Genomic DNA, 19,822 nt, shown 5'->3' with positions numbered 1-19,822 from the left:
CATCCTGTGCAGCACGGCGCTCAGCTTGGTGGCTGGTGAGAACCCGGAGGGGTGGGACAGGGTGGGAGGGAAGGAGACTCGGGAGGGAGGGGACGCGTGTTCACTGACAGCTGAGTCGGGGCTCCCAGATAGCACTAGCGGTAGAGAACCCGCCTGCCAGTGCAGGAGACGTAAGAGGCGCAGGCTTGGTCCCCGGGTCAGGAGGATCCCCTGGAGGAGGGCATGGCAACCCGCTCCAGTGTTCCTGCCTGGAGAACCCCATGGACAGAGCCTGGCGGGCTGCAGTCCGTGGGGTGGCAAAGAGTCGGACACGACTGAAACCACTTAGCATGCACATTATTGTACAGCGGAAACTAAGACAACATGGTAAGGTAATTATACTCTAATTTAAAAAAGAAGCCCCGGAATATCCACAGAAAATGCACTCGGAGCTCCTTCTCTTCTCCTTCTCTAGGCTGCACTCCATTTCACCATGGCCTCCCTTGCTGCAGCAGACGCGGACTTTTGCTCCAACCTGTTCAGAGAGATCGACAGCAATCAAGGGAGTGAAAACGTGTTCTTTTCCTCTCTGAGCCTCTTCACTGCCCTGGCCCTGGTTCGCTTGGGTGCGAAGGGTGATTGTGCTTCTCAGATTGATAAGGTCAGTCTTGACTGCGTCACCTACCATGGCTTTTGTAATTGATCATCAGGGCAAACAGTTTTTCCCAAGAGAATATTGCACTGCAATGGTCTCATGTAAAGGAAGACCTCTCAGTGGACCCTGTCCAGGGCGAGGAAAGAACGCAGCTTGCAACCCCTGCTCTTTAAGCTGGAGCCTTTCCAGAACTGCAGCGTTGATACTGTGCCTTAGTGTGTGTTTCAAAGTGTGTTTCCCATGCCAGCTTCACCTGGAGATCTCAGTAGGAATGCAAAATCTTCAGCTCCAACTCAGGCCTTCTGAATCAGAAACTACGGGGATGGGGCTTAGCACTTGAGCTTTGCCGGACATTCCAGGTGTACACGGAAGGAGAGGGCTCAGCCTGAGTGACGGCGGCCCAGCGGCAAAGAACCTGCTGCCAGTGCAGGGGACTCAGGAGGCCCGGGTTCAGTCCCTGGGTCGGGAAGACCCCCTCGAGAAGGAAATGGCAGCCCACTCCAGTGCTCTTGCCTGGAGAATCCCAGGGAAAGAGGATCCTGGTGGGCTACAGTCCATGGGGTCGCAAGGAGTCAGACAGGACTGAGGATGCACGCACACCTGAGTCGTATGGATGAGAAGGAAGAGCTACAAGAAATGCCAGGGAGGTCCTAGCTTAGGCACTGGTGACCTGCGCACAAATAACATAATAGTACAGTCTGGATGATCACAGCCCACCAGGATGCTTGTCACACTGTCGCCAGCATCACCTTTCCCACCACATTTAGAAACAGCTTATTAACTCACTCCTGCCCACTACCCTGAGCGAGACTGCAGGGAGGCAAAAAGGTTATGGTTTCTCTCCCTTCTCTCAGGAATTTGCCATTGAAATTCAGTGGGTCAGCAGCAGGTGAGATACCAGGGCCGAGGTGCATGTTGAAACTTTGATGCCCAACCTTCTGTGCACTGATTCCTCCCATTATTTTAGTTCATAAACCAGTGCAAGAGGGAAGGGATCCCTGCTGTAACCTTTGACACTTAAGTATGTGTTGAAGGTTATTTGTGCAGTCAGGGAAGCTGGAAAGACTTGCTTCACTCTCTGGACTGCTCCACCAGTAACTGATGCTAGGGAATAACCGCAGAGTCTAAGAATGCTGCTGTCCCAGAGCTGGAGTGGTTCCTAACCGGTGCGCTGAGCTCCTCACACTAACGCAACGGTAACAACAGCCAGCTGGGAGCTCTGTCAGGGTCAGGCTCCAGGATAAGCTCCCCATGTATCTTTTCTGATGCTCTCAGTAACCCTGGAGTCGGCACCATTTCCCCGCTTTTATGCAGGGGTTGTCACACCCTCTCTGTGCTGGTAAACGCAGGAAGGTCTTGTTCTAAAGCAGAGTTTCTCAGCCTTTGCTCTACTGGCCTTCTGGGTCAGAGAATTCTTTGTTTTGAGGGGCTGTCCTGTGCCTTGTAGGTGGTTTTGCAGCACCCCCGGCCCCTTCCTGTTGGATATCTCCCACATCGTGAAAATAAAATGTGTCCCTAGACACCACCAAATATCCCCAAGAGGAAGAGCTGTTTGCCCTGAAGTCAGCAAACTGAAAGGTAGCTCAAAGTTCTTTGCCATAAAGCGTCACTTATCTTGAAGTCAATATTCTGATAAATACAGGCATTGACTTTGGAAAAATCAGTCTAGTAACTAATAAAATAAGATTTGCATTCATTATTTAAAAAACATAATGTTTTAGAAGCAAGTGAGTCTGTTTCTGGTACATCCACATATTCTCAAATAGCTGATCTATCCAATGGTAACCTTGGGGAATTTTTTTTTAAAGACAGCTTCGGAGAAGGCAATGGCACCCTACTCCAGTACTCTTGCCTCGAAAATCCCATGGACGGAGGAGCCTGGAAGGCTGCAGTCCATGGGGTCGCTGAGGGTCGGGCATGACTGAGCGACTTCACGTTCACTTTTCACTTTCATGCATTGGAGAAGGAAATGGCAACCCACTCCAGTGTTCTTGCCTGGAGAATCCCAGGGATGGGGGAGCCTGGTGGGCTGCCGTCGATGGGGTCGCGCAGAGTCGGACACGACTGAGGCGACTCAGCAGCAGCAGCAGCAGCCATGGATTCACGAATTCCCCAGTTTGTGATGCTTCCCCGGTGACTGGTCTTGTTCTAAACACATCAGTAGGGCAGTCGCACAGGTCATTGCCGCCCTGTGTGCTAACAAACAAATACACAAACACAACCAGCAACAGTGAAATATCCACTTTTAAAAAAATTAGTTCTCTTCTTGTTTGCCACTACTTGCTGACTGCTTTCCTTGTTGCCTTTTTACAGGTGCTTCACTTTAATACCTTCTCAAGACACGGAAACTCTTCTGATACTCAGGTAAAGACAATATGTTCTAGAGAAAGAGACTGTAAGATTCAATTTAGGAAAATCCCCATCTCACTAATATATTTCTATGTTCTCTCTCCTTTAAAGCAAAGGATCATGTCTCATTCAGATTTCTGTATTGTGGGTATTCCAGATACAATTTTTGATAATTTATTTGTAAATTATCAAGTAAGCTAATATTTTACTTACGTGTTAGCTAAAATTTGGCAAGATAGTGTGGAACTAAATGTTTGTGTTTTATCCTTTGATATTCACAGTCAACTTACATTGGTAAAATGAATTATTTAGTACATGCATTAGACAAATTCATTATCTTCTGTTAATAGTTTTATTTTAAGGTTATTTATTTATTTTACTAACTTCTTTAATTAACTTTGACCATAGACACTATTTTGAGAAAGGATGAGAAACTGTAGATGTGTGTGACACTGTTTCCTGCTTTAATAAGCATCATCGCCTTTAAATCCTTTTATGATATTATACATGTTTTATTTCATGTGTAAAAAGAGTAGACAGCCCAAGAATAATTTTTTATAAATCTTTTTAACAGCAGCCAGGACTCCAATCTCAACTGAAAAGAGTTCTGTCTGATATAAACACATCCCACAAGGATTATGAACTCAGCATTGCCAATGGACTTTTTGCAGAAAAAGTATTTGATATTCGAAAGGTAAGTGCAGGCTCCTATGTTAGATGGTTATTTCTGTTATGAACCTGAGTCTTGCTCAATTTATCATCTGAATAAAGGCTTGCACCTTTCCATGGGGCCATACCAAGGTGATATATTTTTTTCCTGTCACTATTAATTAGGTTCCCAGATGCCTTCTCAATATTATCACTTTATTTCCAAAGTACAGCTATTCTTTACCTGAGTGGTCACATATTCAGGGGCACTAGACTGACATGCTCTCAGACAGAGAAGCTTGTCCACTGGCAGTGAAGTGGAGTTAGAACTGGGGTGGGAGGGGCAGACAGTGCATTGTGGGTTGTCTGTGGGCAGCAGGAAGTGGCAGCCCACTCCAGTTTTCTTGCCTGGAGAGTCCCATGGACCGAGCAGCTGGGTGGGCTGCAGTCCACGGGTCGCAGGGGGTCGGCCACGACTGAGCGACTTGACTTTCACTTTCATGGGCAGCATTGTCCACTTTTCCTTTGAGTTTCCTGTCTCCTAGGACAGTTCTTCATCCCAGTGCTGAGTTCACCTCCCTTTTTTTTCTCAGCTTTGCCCTTCCATCTCTCCTCCTAGCAGCTACTTATCTTTTCAATAAGATCACTTATAAAAGGGGCTTCCCCAGTGGCTCAGCTTGGAAGGAATCCAGTTGCAGTGCAGGAGACACAGGAGGCGTGAGTTCAATCTCTGGGTCAGGAAGATCCCCGGAGTAGGGACTGGCTACCCGCTGCAATGTTCTCACCTAATCCCAGGGACAGAGGAGTCTGGTGGGTACAGACACGGTGTTGCAAAGAGCTGGGTGTGACTGAGCACGTGGCACACACTTATAAAAGAATTCTTGGTGGGAGACTCAGCCGTATAAGGCTGGCCAGTGTTAGAGTTGCAGCTAAGACTCGACACAGGAGGCGAAAACTTGAGGTCAGCAGACTGAGTTTTGGTCCTACTACATGGTGCTTGAATTCTCCTCATTCAAAGACCAGCAAGTCAAGAATGCACTCTTGCACGCTGGTGTGCCTGACCCGTCGTTGCTGTGACAACCGGAAGCTGGTAGCACTGTTCCAGCAGACGCAGTGGCCGCAGTTCTCTGGGGGAAGTCTGTTCTCCCTTTTGATTCTCCATGTCTCACAGAACTGTAAAACTCCACCCCGCGACGTCTCTGGGCTGCTCTCCGCTTGCATCCTTTCCAGCTCTCTGTGCTCCACCCGGTCGTTAATGCCTCTTCTGTCTCTCACCCACTCAGATTCTTTGCCCTTTCCAGCACCACTCCCGAATTGCTTGGCAGCCTGTCAGTTATGAAGCATTAGGTCAGTTTGCTTTTAATCCTCCCAAGGCACCCTACACAAGTTTTACCGGGGCCAACCATGATGTTCAGCCACAGTGTGAGTCTCAGTTCCCACAGGCGCTGTTATGCTCCTGAGGGGCCCTCAGCCGTAGCCTGGATGCTGATGCGTCTATCATGGTGCTGTTTACAGCCTCTTGCTTTCCGTGTTCCGACCTCCGACTCTCACTGCAGTGTGCCCAGAGGCACAGAAAAGGTGAGATCTAATCAAGAACACTGAAAGCAAGACAGCCGTTTTTTTTTTTTTTTTCTCCCAAACATTTATAACAAGTTATTCTAAAAAACTGCTTTTGATTTAAATGTACCTATCATCAAATGTCAATCAGATAGATTAGTACAAGGATAGATATCTCCAAGCTTCTTACATTTCTTCTTATAACACTTTGTAACTCACATTTGAGTATAGGTGCGAATAAGAGGATACATATTCTACTGGAATTGACAGAGATAATAGTGTGTAAATAGTCTCTGTGAAACGGCTGGTATTACAGAAGACCACCCACTATCCCTGAGCCCATGTTCCCCCTCCTCCCGCGGTCCTTGCTAAATGTGCCTTGGGTAGGACCGCTGGGCATGTTACTCCACACCTGATTCTGCCGCTGTTTTGAATAAACTCAGTGTCCCTATGGATGATTCTGCTTCCGCGGTTTCCTGACCTTCTCTCTACACCATTATGGGTGCCTGAGCCACACCCGGAGACTCGTCGACGGCCCGGAGTCTGCAGCCCGGTCTCCGGTGTGGCCGCACCGTCCGTGCTTCCGCCCTTTCATCACTGCTCTCCCTGTTCTTCAGCTGCACGGAGTCAATCAGGCTCTCTTATCTCTGACTTTCCCTCCGCGCGTCAGCTCTCTCCTTGCCTAGCTTTATTCCTACACTCAACTACTCCCAGCCATTCCTTCCCCATTCTCTTCCCCCGGCAAAGCCCTGGGTCGGGATCAGTGCCCGACTTCGCTCCCAGTCGTGCCCGGCTACAGAGGAATGCTTGTGGGAAGCCTGGAAGCGCGCAGTCCCCGCAGCCAGGACGCGGCGGTCTCCCTGCCGCCCCGTCGGACCTTCTTCGTGGGGTCCAACAGCCAGCTTCGGTGTTTCACTCCTGACAGCAGTTTTTGAAAACTCTCCTCCTCCTCTCAGTTCCCAACAACCCCTTACTACCTCCATCACTTTCAGCTGAAGGTCTTGTCCTCTCCTTGACCAAGGAAATAGAGGCAGGATTGGTATTCCAACCATTTGCTGACCTTTCCCGGTCTTTCCATCAAGCTCAGAGGGAACCGCTTTCCTGAAGGGCCAATTCCTCCACTGCTCTCTTCCCTCCTACCTGCTTCCTCGGTGTTATCTTTCCATCAATATTCTTTATTGGGCTTTTACTAGCCTACTTTCTTCTTTCTCATAGCATATAAATATATATACAAGGTACCTTTTTTCTAAAGTTTTTCTTTAAAAGCTGCTTAATAATTCTATTTCCCATCTTATTGTTTCCCACACTGAAAATGTAAGCTTGAAAAATCCAGCTTAATGAGAGGGTAATATGTATTCTTGGAGTCCATTTCCCCACCTTTCACTCCTCAATGCATCGCAATCTGGCTTCTATGTTAAATGCTCCCCTGAAATCCTTTTTATGAAGTTGACTGCTGCCTCCCATGTGGACAACCAAGCTATGAACACTTTGCAGTTTTATCTTACCTGCCTCTTCATAGTGTCCAACGTGAGCGAGGCTCCCCTCTCGTTGTTTTTATGGTACTGATTTCTCCTGGTTTTCTAATCTCAGTCTCTTTGCTTCATCTTTGTTCCTCCAGGCATCCCTAAAATACTACTGTTTTGTAAACTTTCTGTCCTCAGCCATCTTTCATTTTCAGTTAACTTTCTTACCCGAGGAGAGATTCTGTGCTCAGAAAGTGTGCAGTTCTCTAGCCTTGCTCTCCCTGCCCCTGTATGCTCTGTGGCTGCACCTGCCTCCTGCCAGTCCTCAGGCGGGCACCTCCAGACTCTCATGTACCATCCCTCCTGTCCTCTGACTTCTCTTGTTCTGTGTTCCCTCTCAGTGAATTATCCACCAAGTATTTGGGTCAAATTTGTCTTCTTCTTTTCCCTAAGCTTAGTGAAGAAGACTTATTAGGTCTTCCTTCTCCTTTTCAAAAGAAAAGCTATATTGAATTAATCTGAAACTTAACAGAAAAGTTGCAGGTATTATAGAGAAGAAAAAAATTTTTTCCTGAACCATTGGAAATCCCTAATCGTATTTGAAGTCTTTGGTGTAATCCTACAAACAATGAGATTCTTCTACATAACCACAGTGCAACCATCATACTCAGGAAATTCACACTGTTACAGCATTATCAGCTAAGCTTTAGATCTTTTTGCATCTGACCAATCATCATTACATCATCCCATAGCAAAATAATTCACTTCAGAATCATGCATTGTGTTTTGTTGGCATGTATCTTTCGTATCTTTCAATTTGGAACAGTTCCCTAGCCTTTTTTTTGACTTTAAGGATCTTGACACTTTCAACGATTATTCATAATGTCCAATTTTAGACTAGTTGTATTTTAGAAGGCCCTTCAGTGTGAATTTGTTTGACGTTTCTTCATAATTAGAGTCATGTTTTTTCCAGCTCTATTGAGACATAATTAACATATAACACTGTGTAAGTCTAAGGTGTACAAAACGTTAATTTGATACTCTTATATGTCGTAAAATTCTTCCCTGGTGCTCAGACAGTAAAGAGTCTGCCTGCAATGTGGAAGACCGGGGTTTGATCCTTGGGTTGGGAAGAGCCCCTGGAGGAGGAAATGGCAACCCACTCCAGGATTCTTGCCTGGAGAACCCCATGGACAGACGAGCCTGGTGGGGCTACGGTCCTTGGGGTTGCAAACAGTTGGCCATGACTGAGCAGCGAACACACATATGTTGCGAAGTGGTGATCACTATTTCTTTAGATCACTCCTCCATCTGATTTGATACAAAACATCACGGGTGTTGTTTTATTTTCATCATATTATCCTTATTGCCCCCCGGCAGGATTTTGATTAATCCTATTGCTGACAATGTTATCTTTGATCACTTGATTAAGGTGATATCTGCTAGGTTTCTTGAACAGTTTTTCAGTAGGAAGAGGATGACACAAACAAGGGGCAAGAGGTAGGAGGCTCCTGAAATATTTATGGTGAGAAAGAGTGGTGAGGCTGAGGGGGTGGTATCAGCCACGGGCTCTGCTGATCTCCAGCGTATCTCACTGTGCTTGCTCTGAGATTTCAACTGCAAGTTCTCCGGTCCTCCCTCCCAGCCTGTTCCTTCACCTTTGAGGCAGAACGTAGTCCTTGAGTAAGGTAGTAGAAATGAAGGGACAATTTCAAATATCTATTTCTTATGGTGCTTAGTTGGTGGCGATTTGTAAGTACAAAAACTGTGATTATTACTTATAGAACTGTATATCATTTATATTTATAGGACTATATTGAGTGTGCTAAGAAATTATATAATGCCAAAGTGGAAAGAGTTGACTTTACAAATGATGTGGAAGACACCAGATATAAAATTAACAAATGGATTGAAAACGAGACCCATGGTGAGTGCAATGCCCTGTTTATCTGCAAGATTGTCAGTTATATGTGAATATCGAGAACGCCCAATTTTAAAGTTGGGAGTCTTTTGTACATATGAGAAACTGCTCCTGCTTATCAGAAGTAATGCTTGCTGTTATTTAAAATTGCTCTAGTTTCTGGCCAGGGAATTCCCAGGTGGCACAATGGTAAAGAATCCACCTGCCAGTGCAGGAGACGCAGGTTAGATCCCTGGGTTGGGAAGGTCCCCTGGAGGAGGAGATGGCAACTCACTCCAGTATTCTTGCCAGGAAAATCCCATGACCAGCAGAGCCTGGTGGGCTACAGTCCATGGGTCGCAAAGAGTCAGACACGACTGAGCATATACACATAGTTTTTTATGACACTCTGTCAAAAAAATAAATTTAATTTTAAATTCTATTCATTTATCAAAATTATATATCTGGCAATGGTGGTTCCTTCCACAAAAAAGCATATTTCTTTACTGACAAGTCTGTTTCCAACTAAAAATGAAATTCCAGCTAATGGTCTGGTTTAGTACAAAACAAATAAAGAAATCTATTTATTGTTTTCTTAGTCAATGATTCCAAAGCTTGTCATTTCTTTACCTAAGAAATGGCCTTGATTTATACTCTGAACAATATATATATATTTGCTGAGTTTGTTTCTGTTTCAAAAATATGAGACGTGTAACTTGCACCCTTAAGTGCAAACATTCAAAGGCACGTAATTATTCCAGGGAATAAGAAGACCCTGGCTCAGTTTGGCACTTGCTCGTTCACTCATCGTTACTTAAGTAGAGTTAACTTGACCATTAGCCGCCATAGATTCCAAACATGCTCTTCATAAATCAAAGCCTATTCAATTACTTTCCTAGTGTCATTTGGTCGCTCAGTCGTGTCCAGTTCTTTGCAACCCTAAAGCAGGCCAGGTCTCCCTGTCCTTCACCATCTCCTGGAGTTTGCTCAAATTCACGCCCACTGAGTCGGTGATGCCATCCAACCATCTCATCCTCGTCGTTCCCTTTCCTCCAGCCTTCCATTTAGTGGTAAAGTATTTTGGTGTATCCGATTACTAGTACCTTTCTTTATTTGGAGCAGTAATTTATTTCCGTTTTTTCCTTTCTCACCCAAATCTATGTATAATTATTCTCAGTCAGACACGACTGTGATGAGGGCATGGACTCAATACTTATTCGGAGGAACACTTCAAAATGACGCCAATATTCCAATAAAACTGCCCTGGTCTTATTAGGTTTTATTCCTCCTCCTCCCTGCTCCCGCCACCCCCTCTTCAGTCCTACACACACTGCCAGAGTCATCCTTTAGAAAGGCAAATCTGATCCATCATGACCATGCCCTTTTTTGTGTTTCAGTGAATCCTGAACAATGCTTTTCCATCGCCTTCAAGATAACAAAAAATTCTTATCAGACTTTCCAGGCTCAATTATCTGGCTCCTGCCACCAACCTTTCCAATCTTACTCTTCCTATTGAATCAGAATAAGTTAGGATTTCCCCAAATACAGTTAGCTCTTCGAAGCTTTCAAGTTTTGAATAAAGAGTCCCAACTTTATGGAAATTCTGCCTGGCCTTCACCTTGCCCTCAGCTCAAGCAAGTGGCTTGGCCATAGGCGCTGTGCTCCCTCCCCTCACTGAGCATGGGGCTGGGACCCCAGGGAGCTGCCGCTGCATTAAGGCGGTGCCCCCACTGCACTGGACTGGCTAATACAGGCTCATGAGGCCAACACACAGTGAAGCCAAACAAACTGAACCGTCAGGGCTTGGAGCAGAGAAAGGTTTGCTGCAGGACCAAGCAAGTGGTCCCTGTGGTGGACCCCAAAAGCCCTGAGCTCCTGGAAGAGTTTCAGCAGAGCATTTTTAAAAGCCAGGGTAGGTGGGGAGTTGCAGAGTGGCGATCAGCTCATGAAGAATTCTCTGGCTGTTGCTGAGGCACCAGGGTGGTGTCACAGAGGTTCACATTCTCAGTCCTTAGGCTCCAAGAGGCCTGAGGCTATGGGCTCTGGTGTTAGGCAGTTAACACCCTCCATTTGGTAGCAGGGAGGTTTTTACATCTGCGAGACAACTCAGGAAATGTGGGCATGCTAAGTCCCTTCAGCTGTGTCTGACTCTTTGTGATCCCATGGATGGTAGTCCACCAGGCTCCTCTATCCATGGAATTCTCCAGGCAAGAATGCTGGACTGGGTTGCCGTTTCCTTCCCCGGGGGACCTTCCCCACCCAGAGACTGAACCCCGGTCTCCTGCATTGCTGGCAGACTCCTCTCCATCTGAGCCACTGGGGAAACCCATTGCATTCCTGACTCTCCTGCTTCTCTCGAAGCAGGCAAGCTCCTTACCACGAGTGCCACCAGCAAGTTTGTGTCAAACACTGTTATCTGGGCACTTCAAAGAGGAGCTAAAGGAGAGGTTACGGGGGAAGGCCTGCCCAGGGAAGGCCCCATGGGGTCCTGTTCAGTATCCAGAATAGTGCAAGGCATTTAGCAAAAATTTCATGAACGTGGAGTGTAGGAATTAGCCCATTCAATGAAATGGCCTTAAACTATACTTGGAATGCTATGGCCTTATCAATGGAATAAATGAAGGCAGTTTGGTGTCTATGAGTAGGGAAGGTCTCTGAGAATTGTCTTCTTGGGCCAGAATCCTGTTTTATGTGACTTTGTGCAAATTACTTTTCTATGCCCTAGGTTTCTCAACAGGCAACAGAAATAATAATAGTGCCTTCCCTACAGGGATTTTGTGAGAATTAAACCAAACATTGCACATAGAAAGTGCTAGACAAAGTAATTGATCACAGATTATTACTAATATCATGATCATTTTATTTATGTGATAGAAAAATATTCATCTTGTCTTTAGCTTTTTAAAATTTACATTTTCTCAATTTATTTTTCAAAAGGCAAAATCAGGGATGTCTTTCATGAAGGCACCGTAAGTTCATCTGCTGTGATGGTGCTGGTGAACGCCGTGTACTTCAAAGGCAAGTGGGAGTCAGCCTTCACCAAGAGCCAGACCCGAAATTGCCATTTCAGGTCTCCCAAGGTATGGAATTCTGTTTAATTTAAGAAGGTTTTTGCCAATAATATGCCTTCACAGGGCTTCCCTAGTGACTCAGACTGTACAGAAACCACCTGCAGTGCAGGAGACCTGGGTTCAATCCCTGGGTTGGGAAGATCCCCTGGAGGAGGGCACAGCAGCCCACTCCAGCAGTCTTGCCTGGAGAATCCCGTGGACAGAGGAGCCTGGCGGCTACAGTCCATGGGGTCACAAAGAGTCAGACACGACTGAGAGACTGACACTTTCACTCTCACACAACAATCTTAGTATAGTAGGGACATCAAAGACTTTGTGGTCAGACATGCCACGTTAGGGCCCTTAGCTTGCTTCATAGGAGTTGCCTTGTCTTAGCACATGAACCTTAAACCCACAGTCTTTCTCACAAGTAAGACCAAGTGATTCCATTAGTTCACCCAGAACATTCCTTTCAATACTTTGGCCACCTGATGCGAAGAGCTGACTCATTATAAAAGACCCTGATGCTGGGAAAGATTGAGGGCAGGAGAAGAGGATTACAGAGGATGAGATGGTTGGATATCATCCCCAACTCAATGGATATAAATCCGAGCAGACTCTGGAGATGAAGAAGGGCAGGGAGGCCTGGAGTGCTGCACCCCACGGCACAGAAGGTCAGACACGCCTGTGACCGCACAGAGCAACAGCTCCTTTCGGCCCTCAGCCTTCCATGTTGCAGCACAGAAATTCAGATTTGACGTTTCAACGTAGTGGAAAAGGCTACTGAAACGTTCTTTCTGCACCTTTCCACATCAGAAGTTTTAGACAAAAGAGTGCTGAGAGCTCCTGGAAATCAAAGATGACTGATGAGTGAAGAGGTGGGCAGTAAGAGGTTGTCTAGCAGGCCGTGTCTGTGGGGAGAGGAGTGCTTTGGGAGGAAGGAGAAGAAACTTGAGCACAGAGTCGATCAGACGCCAGGAGGACTTGGAGTTTGGTGGCCTTTAGCACCCCCATGGAGGGCGGCCAGCCCCGCTGTGCGTCCTTAACTGCAGGGCCCTAAGGAGAGCCCGGCTTGGGAGCAAGTCTATAATACAGGTGCCTCTATGAGAACACAGGGGGCATAGAAGCATTCTGAAAATCCTAAGTGAAAAACCTGAAACCTAATAAATCCTAATAAACCGTAACTCTGTCTGATAGAGATGTTAGCTGTGTAATTGCAAGATGAAGCGTATTAGACAGTCCCAGAATTGTAATGGGGCTTCCCGGGTGGTGCTAGTGGTAGAGAATCCACCTGCTAATGCAGGAGATACAGGAGACTCAGGTTTGATCCCTGGGTAGGGAGGGTCCCCTGGAGGAGAGCATGGCAATCCATACCAGTATTCTTGCCTGGAAAATTCCATGGACAGAGGAGCCTGGCGGACTATAGTCCATGGGGTTGCAAAGAGTCAGATGTGACCGAGTGCACACACACAGAATTTTAATGACTGGGGCTGACAGCGTTAATGGTATTTGGAAATGAGCTTTTATTCCCACTCTTTCCTTCAACTCCTCTGGTAGACTGCATTTGTTAACTCATTTCCATGAATGAAAATGAAGCATGACTCTTTCCTGCAATGTCTGTGGGGTTCTGTTTGTTTGTATTTTGCTCCTAAATAATGGCTTATTTAAATAAATATGAGTATGTGCAAATAAAATATCTGTAAGTATTAACATAAGGTATAATAACATTGTTTAAAATAATCTTCCTGACTATATCCCTTGTAATAGAGCTCTAATATATAGCTTATAATATAATACGCTGTAGAATCTATATCACTTGACAGCTTTGGTTCCATCCAAAGTTGGTGAAATCACCCCTTTGTTAAGAAGTCTAGTTTCCATCTTTCTCCAGCATAACTCAGCTGTGGGAATCTTCCCTGCCCTAGCTTGAAATGAGACTTTGCGGCTCAGCCCCCGTGGTTCCAAACTCTGAGAAGGTGCCTGCCTGTCTCACTAGGAAGGGGCCTTCTTTCCTTTACAGCATCATGGGCGCTCTTTCTGGGGTTTGGATTCTTGGTCAAAAAGGACAACCTTTCCGGAGGAAGAAGAACCCATGATTCAAGCGTAAAATTTATCCATACTCCTCTGTAGGATCTTCTTTCGTAAAGGGAGATTTTATAGAAATACTGAAAAACTTGCAGGATCACAGTATCTTTTAGGAAAAGACAGTTTATTGTATCTCTATTATGTTTCTAAATCTAGAAGTGGTACCCTAAAGATAAGAGCTACTGTGTTTCCCTCAAGTTAATTTGTCAAATATTTCAAGGAATTTAAAAAAAAAAGCTTAACAACACCCTATTATTAAATTGTAATTTTTATAACATGTGCCTGGATAATACTTCAGATAAGAGAAAAATCTATGGCAATCACTTGAAATTATAGCGCTGTTTATTAATTATTCATGACATGAAATAGACATTTTCACATAAAACACTAAATGCAAGGCAGTGTTCCAAGGGCTAGCTAGAGTAAGGCGCATGGTCTTCACAACAATCCTGTGCAGTGGAGACTGTTCACCTCCATTGCAGAGGTGAGGTGTAGGGACATGGAGAGGGGAAGTAACTTTCCCAAGGTCACACAGCTGGTGAGTTTAAGCTCAGGTAGTTACTCTCGAAGTCTGTGCTTTCACTCGAGATGTGGACCGACAGGGCCGCCGCTGGCAGCACGGTGGGGAGAACCCACTGGAGAGAAAAGCCTGCAGCGCTCTTCCGCTGTGTTTGCTCAGTAAGTGAAACACGGCAGACTTTAATTGTTTTTTCCAATGACTTGACTTTCAGTGTCCCGGGAAAGCGGTGGCCATGATGCATCAGGAACGGAAGTTCAATTTGTCTGTCATTAAAGACCCCCCCATGCAGGTTCTTGAGCTCAGATATCACGGTGGTATAAGCATGTACATAATGCTGCCGGATAATGACCTATCCCAAGTAAGTCACCCTGTTGCTCTCATTGCTGGGGAATAAGAAGACGTCTAGGACCCTTGATTGTGTTCTCATCCATCAACTTCAAGATTTCAGGTTGTCAGAATTAGTCACTTACCCATGTGTTCATTTATTAATCCAAGATTTGTAAACAATGCTCATATGAAAACTTTTACCGTTATAAATCTTGCGTAATCTAGGATCATTTCTCAGTGTGGAGTTGGTGAGTTCAGTTTGTGAGTCACTTTGGGGCAGTGGTGTTGGAAAGATATGTGTGGCCCTCACTCTGTCACTAGGGGCTTCCCAGCTGGCTCAGTGGCAAAGAATCCACCTGTCAAGCAGGAGACTCGGGTTCAATCCCTGGGTAGGGAAGATCCCCTGGAGAAGGAAATGGCAGCCCACTCCAGTGTTCTTGCTGGAGAATTTCATGGACAGAGGAGCCTGGCAGGGTGCAGTCCATGGGCTTGCAAAGTTGGACACGACTGGGCACACACGCGCGTGCACTGTGTCACTAAGGGTCCAGGCTGTGCACCTTGGGCACGTCTCCCTACATCGTCTCGAGCTGCAGTTGTCACACGTGTAGACTAGGAGAGTCAATTTGTATCCAGCTCTTCCAGTGTGGGCACCGCGCTGGGGGATGCTGATCGCACAAGCCCCGGGGCTACAGCTCTGGGCTCCTTGCTGTTGGCTACCTGGGGTTCCGTTGGTTTACTCCTACAAGATGTGCAAATGTTATTTTCCGTGTCTTTCATGAGGCAGAAATGGTCGGGAAACACTGATTCAAATGACTGCTGAGTTCCTTTCTCCCTCTGATGATCTCTGATTCCCAAATTCCTTCACTTGCTCACTGTTCCACTTTGTCTATATATGTTAATATGTGGGCAGAGAACAGAAATGCCCTGAAATATCAATACAAATAAACCACACCTTGTCATAGCAGAGCAAATTGAACATATGATTCGTTCAAGAGTATTTGAACCATTTATTTTAATCATTTCCCATTTCCAGACTCCCCTGGCACCCTTTCACATACTTACAAGCAAATATCCAGGAGAGAATTGTTATGGAAAACCATATACCTCTGAGGCTATTGTTTCATCTGGTTCTTAACCATATGGTTCTAAATTGCCTTTTAACTATTTCTACAGATTGAAAACAAACTGACTTTTCAGAATCTAATGGACTGGACCAATCCAAGAAAAATGAAATCTCAGTATGTCGAAGTGTTTCTACCTCAGTTCAAGATAGAGAAGAATTATGAAATCAAGCACTATTTAGAAGCCCTAGGGCTGAGAGATATCTTTGATGAATCCAGAGCTGATCTCTCTGGTATAGCCGCAGGAGGCCGTCTGTACGTATCAAAGCTGACACACAAGTCTTACATAGAGGTCACCGAGGAGGGCACAGAGGCCACTGCCACCGCAGGAAGCAGCATCATGGAAAAGCAGCTGCCCGAGTCCAGAGTGTTCCGAGCTGATCACCCGTTCCTATTTATAATCAGGAAGGACGACAGCATCTTGTTCAGTGGCAAAGTCTCTTGTCCTTGAAACTACAACTGGTTTTTATTAGAACAGAAACAACAACATCAAGGAACCACCACAAGGAAATAGATTTAAGTTTAACTGGAAGCATGTGATGACTCCCTTCAGGTTACTTCCTTCTAACACTGATCAGCAGGAGATTTGAGTGACTTGACTTGACCTGGTGGATTGTCCTGATCTTGCTCTTAGCATTTCTACCACCGTCAGGCCCACCTCTTTCTAATTTCAGCGTCTTTCTATCCACATTGATTTCCACCAGTCTTTACCGTAGCCACTTGCACAGAGATCTGGGTGTACTATCTGGGAACTGCGGAATGCCCCGCCTGTAATGTTAGAGTAGTAATGTAGAAGCAGCCCTAGGGATATTTTTTTGAGACTGTAGTTATCACAGATGTTCTAGTTTCATTGCAAATATCTAGGAAGTAGATCCAGCTGCTGGAAATAAGTGTCAAGGATAACTTTTCCTTGCTGAGATAAGACATCAGAATCTACTTTTAATCTATCTGATTTGAAATTAGTATCTAATCTAGATGCTAAAAATTATGGATTGGGATTGGGAACCAACAGAATAGTTCATCAGTAATTTTGACTTGACATCTTTCAGCCTTTCCTTGATAGAGATTTGATGTGTACATAGTTTTTCAAATATTAAATTAGTGTCTTTTAACTTTTGCCAGCTGTTGTTCACAGCATATTATTTCATATGCTGTGTAGTTTTTTTTTTTTTTCTCTATTTATCAGAATAAAGAAACACAAAATAATTATACCGTGTGATTGTTTCCCTGGATGAACTGTGGGACTACCGGCACTCTTTTCTAGGCCAAGCAAGCAATTAAAAGAAAGAATGCTTTTTTTCAATATAAATCTGATTTGGTTAATGTTGCTATTTTATTACACATAAAAGTTACTTTTACAGATACTTACATAAGCAGACCATCTAATTTAAAATTAAATATTAGGATTTAAATTCATAAGGTTACATAATTTGCATATATTAACTCATAGTAATTCTATTGCTCAAAAACCTGACCACATCCATGTTCTTCATGGGGATCTCCACTCAGGTCGACTCACAAAGCACATCCTGTCCACACGTACTCATCTCCGCCTCCATCAGCGGCTCTGTGAGAGCGTTCTGCGTTCTGCTAAACACACACCAAACGTAAACAGAGGGATGATGTCTACGGTGAGGGGAAGAGCATCCTTGGAGTTTCTGTTTCTAAAGGAGCAGAAAGAAGCTTTTTCTCACAACTCTTAATAGAAAGGAGGAGAGATATCGTCATCACCTTCATTATCATCATAATCATAGCTTATTTACTTTACTTTTTTAAGACTTTTTTTTGATGGAACCATCTTTAGAGTCTTTATTGAATTTGTTACAATATTGCTTCTATTGTTTATGTTCTGGTTTTTTGGCCTTGAGGCATTTGGGATCTTAGTTTCCCAATCAGGGATCGAACAATCACCCCCCTGGGCTGGAAGGTAAAGTCTTAACGCTGGACCACTAGGGAAGTCCCCCACTGCTTATCACTTACAAAATGATCTCAGACCTCATCTCGATTCTCCTTACAAACCTGTAAGGTGAAAATTATTATTTATCATTGGTACTCTCATTTCATAAGGAAAGTAAGTTTCATAGACATAAGCAACTGCCAGAGATGATCTGTGCTCTGTCAAGACATGCCTGGGACTTCACTAAAAACCTCACCGTGCCTTGGCTATGCTGAGTCTTCTCATCTCACATTCCAGCACCTCACAAGGCTCACCCCTTCTCTAGCACGCTTACCGATTGACGCTGAGTGTCTCTGATGACCTCAGGCTTTTCTGGAAGACCACACCCCTTATAAATTTGGGCAAATTCATAATTACATACTACATGAGCTCATGTTTGGGTCATCTAGACTTTCAGGTGGAGAAGGCAATGGCAGCCCACTCCAGTACTCTTGCCTGGAAATCCCATGGACGGGGGAGCCTGGTGGGCTGCGGCCTAAGGGGTCGTAAAGAGTTGAGCGTGACTGAGTGACTTCACTTTCATTTTTCATTTTCATGCCTTGGAGAAGGAAATGGCACCCCACTCCAGAGTTCTTGCCTGGAGAATCCCGGGGCCGGGGGAGCCTGGTGGGCTGCGGCCTAAGGGGTCGCACAGAGTCGGACACGACTGAGCGACTCGGCGGCAGCAGCGGCAGGCACACTTTCAGTTGGTTCCATATGGCTAGGAGTTATTTCTCTAATAATAAACTTTCTGACAATTTCTATTGTAATAGAAGAATAACATAAACTCTTCTAAGAATACACTCCCCTAAGTACGAGCTCTCTAAGAGAAAAGACAGTGATATTCTGCTCCCTTTCTGATTTCTCTCAAGCATGCTTCACTGACTGACAGATGCTACTCAACAGAGAAAGGCATTATGTGTCTTTAATCATCTGGGTGTCTCCTGATGCTAAAATTTAGTTTCTGTCCCAGTAGACAGCCTGGAATGTGTGGAGACCCGTGGCTAGAAACGCACGGGCCTAACCCTAACCCTAACGCTCACTGTAGATGCCAACAGCACTTCTGAGAAGAGAAAGCCACAGGGAACCTACCTAACAAAGCAGTACCCTGCTGACTTTCAGAGCCTAACTGTGCCACGAGCCCTTCCTTTGACCCCCTCTGCCTTCTGCTCGCCCCTGGCCTGTGGCTTTGTGACCAGGATGAGAACAGCATTGTACTGGGCACAGCATTTCATGCTCAAGTGACGCTAGAGTGACTGCTCTTTTACAAATGTGGAGATTTACGCTTGGCTCGTAATTTTTCAGTATAGATATTGTTGAAGTATAGTTGACTTACAGTGTTTCCAGCACACAACAAGGGGATTCAGTTATACATACACACACATATTATTTTGAAATTATTTTCCGTATAGGTTATTATAAGATATTGATTGTAGTTCCCTGTAATGTACAGTAAACCTTTGTTGCTTGTTGCATGTCTATTTTTTTAATTGGAAATCTGGCATTCTATTCATACTAAGTCAAAATGGAATGAAAATGTCATAAATCTTTTAGTTAGCCAAATGTTCAGGCCGTGTTTGCAAACACCTGGACTACATGACGGGCTTTTATCGAGCTTGTTCCGCTTTTTCTATTTCATACTCAGTGTTTCCACTTCATTTAGTTTATGTTTTCCAATTACTCCATCTCTCCTTTTTTTGAATGTTCTTTCACAAAATTTTATCAAGTGTGGTAGAAAAGCTTACATATACATATATATAAACAACACGCATGCTGGGCTTAGTCAGTCATGTCCCACTCTTTGCGACCCCATGGACTGTAGCCTGCAGGCTCCTGTGTCCATGGGATTCTCCAGGCAAGAATCCTGGAGTGGGTTGCTGTGCCCTCCTCTAGGGGATCTTTCCAACTCAGGTATCAAACCCGGGTCTCTCACATTGCAGGCAGATTCTTTACCATATGAGCCACCAGGGAAGCCCCGAATAATATGTATAACAGATATATTTTAGAAAACCTTTGAATTTTTGCCTAATTTGGATTGTAATTTAGGCAAAGCAATACGTGCTCATATATCCTCAGTGCACTGGGAGGGAGAGAAAAGGATGTAGAAAGTAGAGGAAAGCACGGAGGAAAGAACAGATAGACCAAATGCTTTCAGATATTTAAAAACAATCCACCTTTAAAGGTATTTCTTTCCAAGTGCTCCTCTTCAGACTAGACTTGTCAATGCTGCTA

The 19,822-nt window shown here is 44.9% G+C and overlaps 1 protein-coding gene across 1 annotated transcript; it reads left to right on the top strand.

Moving 5' to 3' along the window:
* The first annotated feature begins 458 nt into the window (after nt 1–458).
* Nucleotides 459–16,865, top strand: SERPINB7 (serpin family B member 7). Its single transcript, XM_040264925.1, has 7 exons — nt 459–640; nt 2,948–2,998; nt 3,558–3,677; nt 8,461–8,578; nt 11,489–11,631; nt 14,418–14,564; nt 15,707–16,865. The coding sequence occupies exons 1-7, from the start codon at nt 473–475 to the stop codon at nt 16,103–16,105; spliced, it is 1,146 nt and encodes a 381-aa protein (XP_040120859.1). The 5' UTR covers nt 459–472; the 3' UTR covers nt 16,106–16,865.
* The last annotated feature ends 2,957 nt before the right edge of the window (nt 16,866–19,822 follow it).

This window comes from Oryx dammah, unplaced genomic scaffold (assembly GCF_014754425.2).
Source record: "Oryx dammah isolate SB20612 unplaced genomic scaffold, SCBI_Odam_1.1 HiC_scaffold_22, whole genome shotgun sequence".
Lineage (NCBI taxonomy): Eukaryota > Metazoa > Chordata > Mammalia > Artiodactyla > Bovidae > Oryx > Oryx dammah.
The sequence above is the reverse complement of the archived record's forward strand: the minus strand, read 5'-3'. Positions and strand labels throughout refer to the sequence as shown.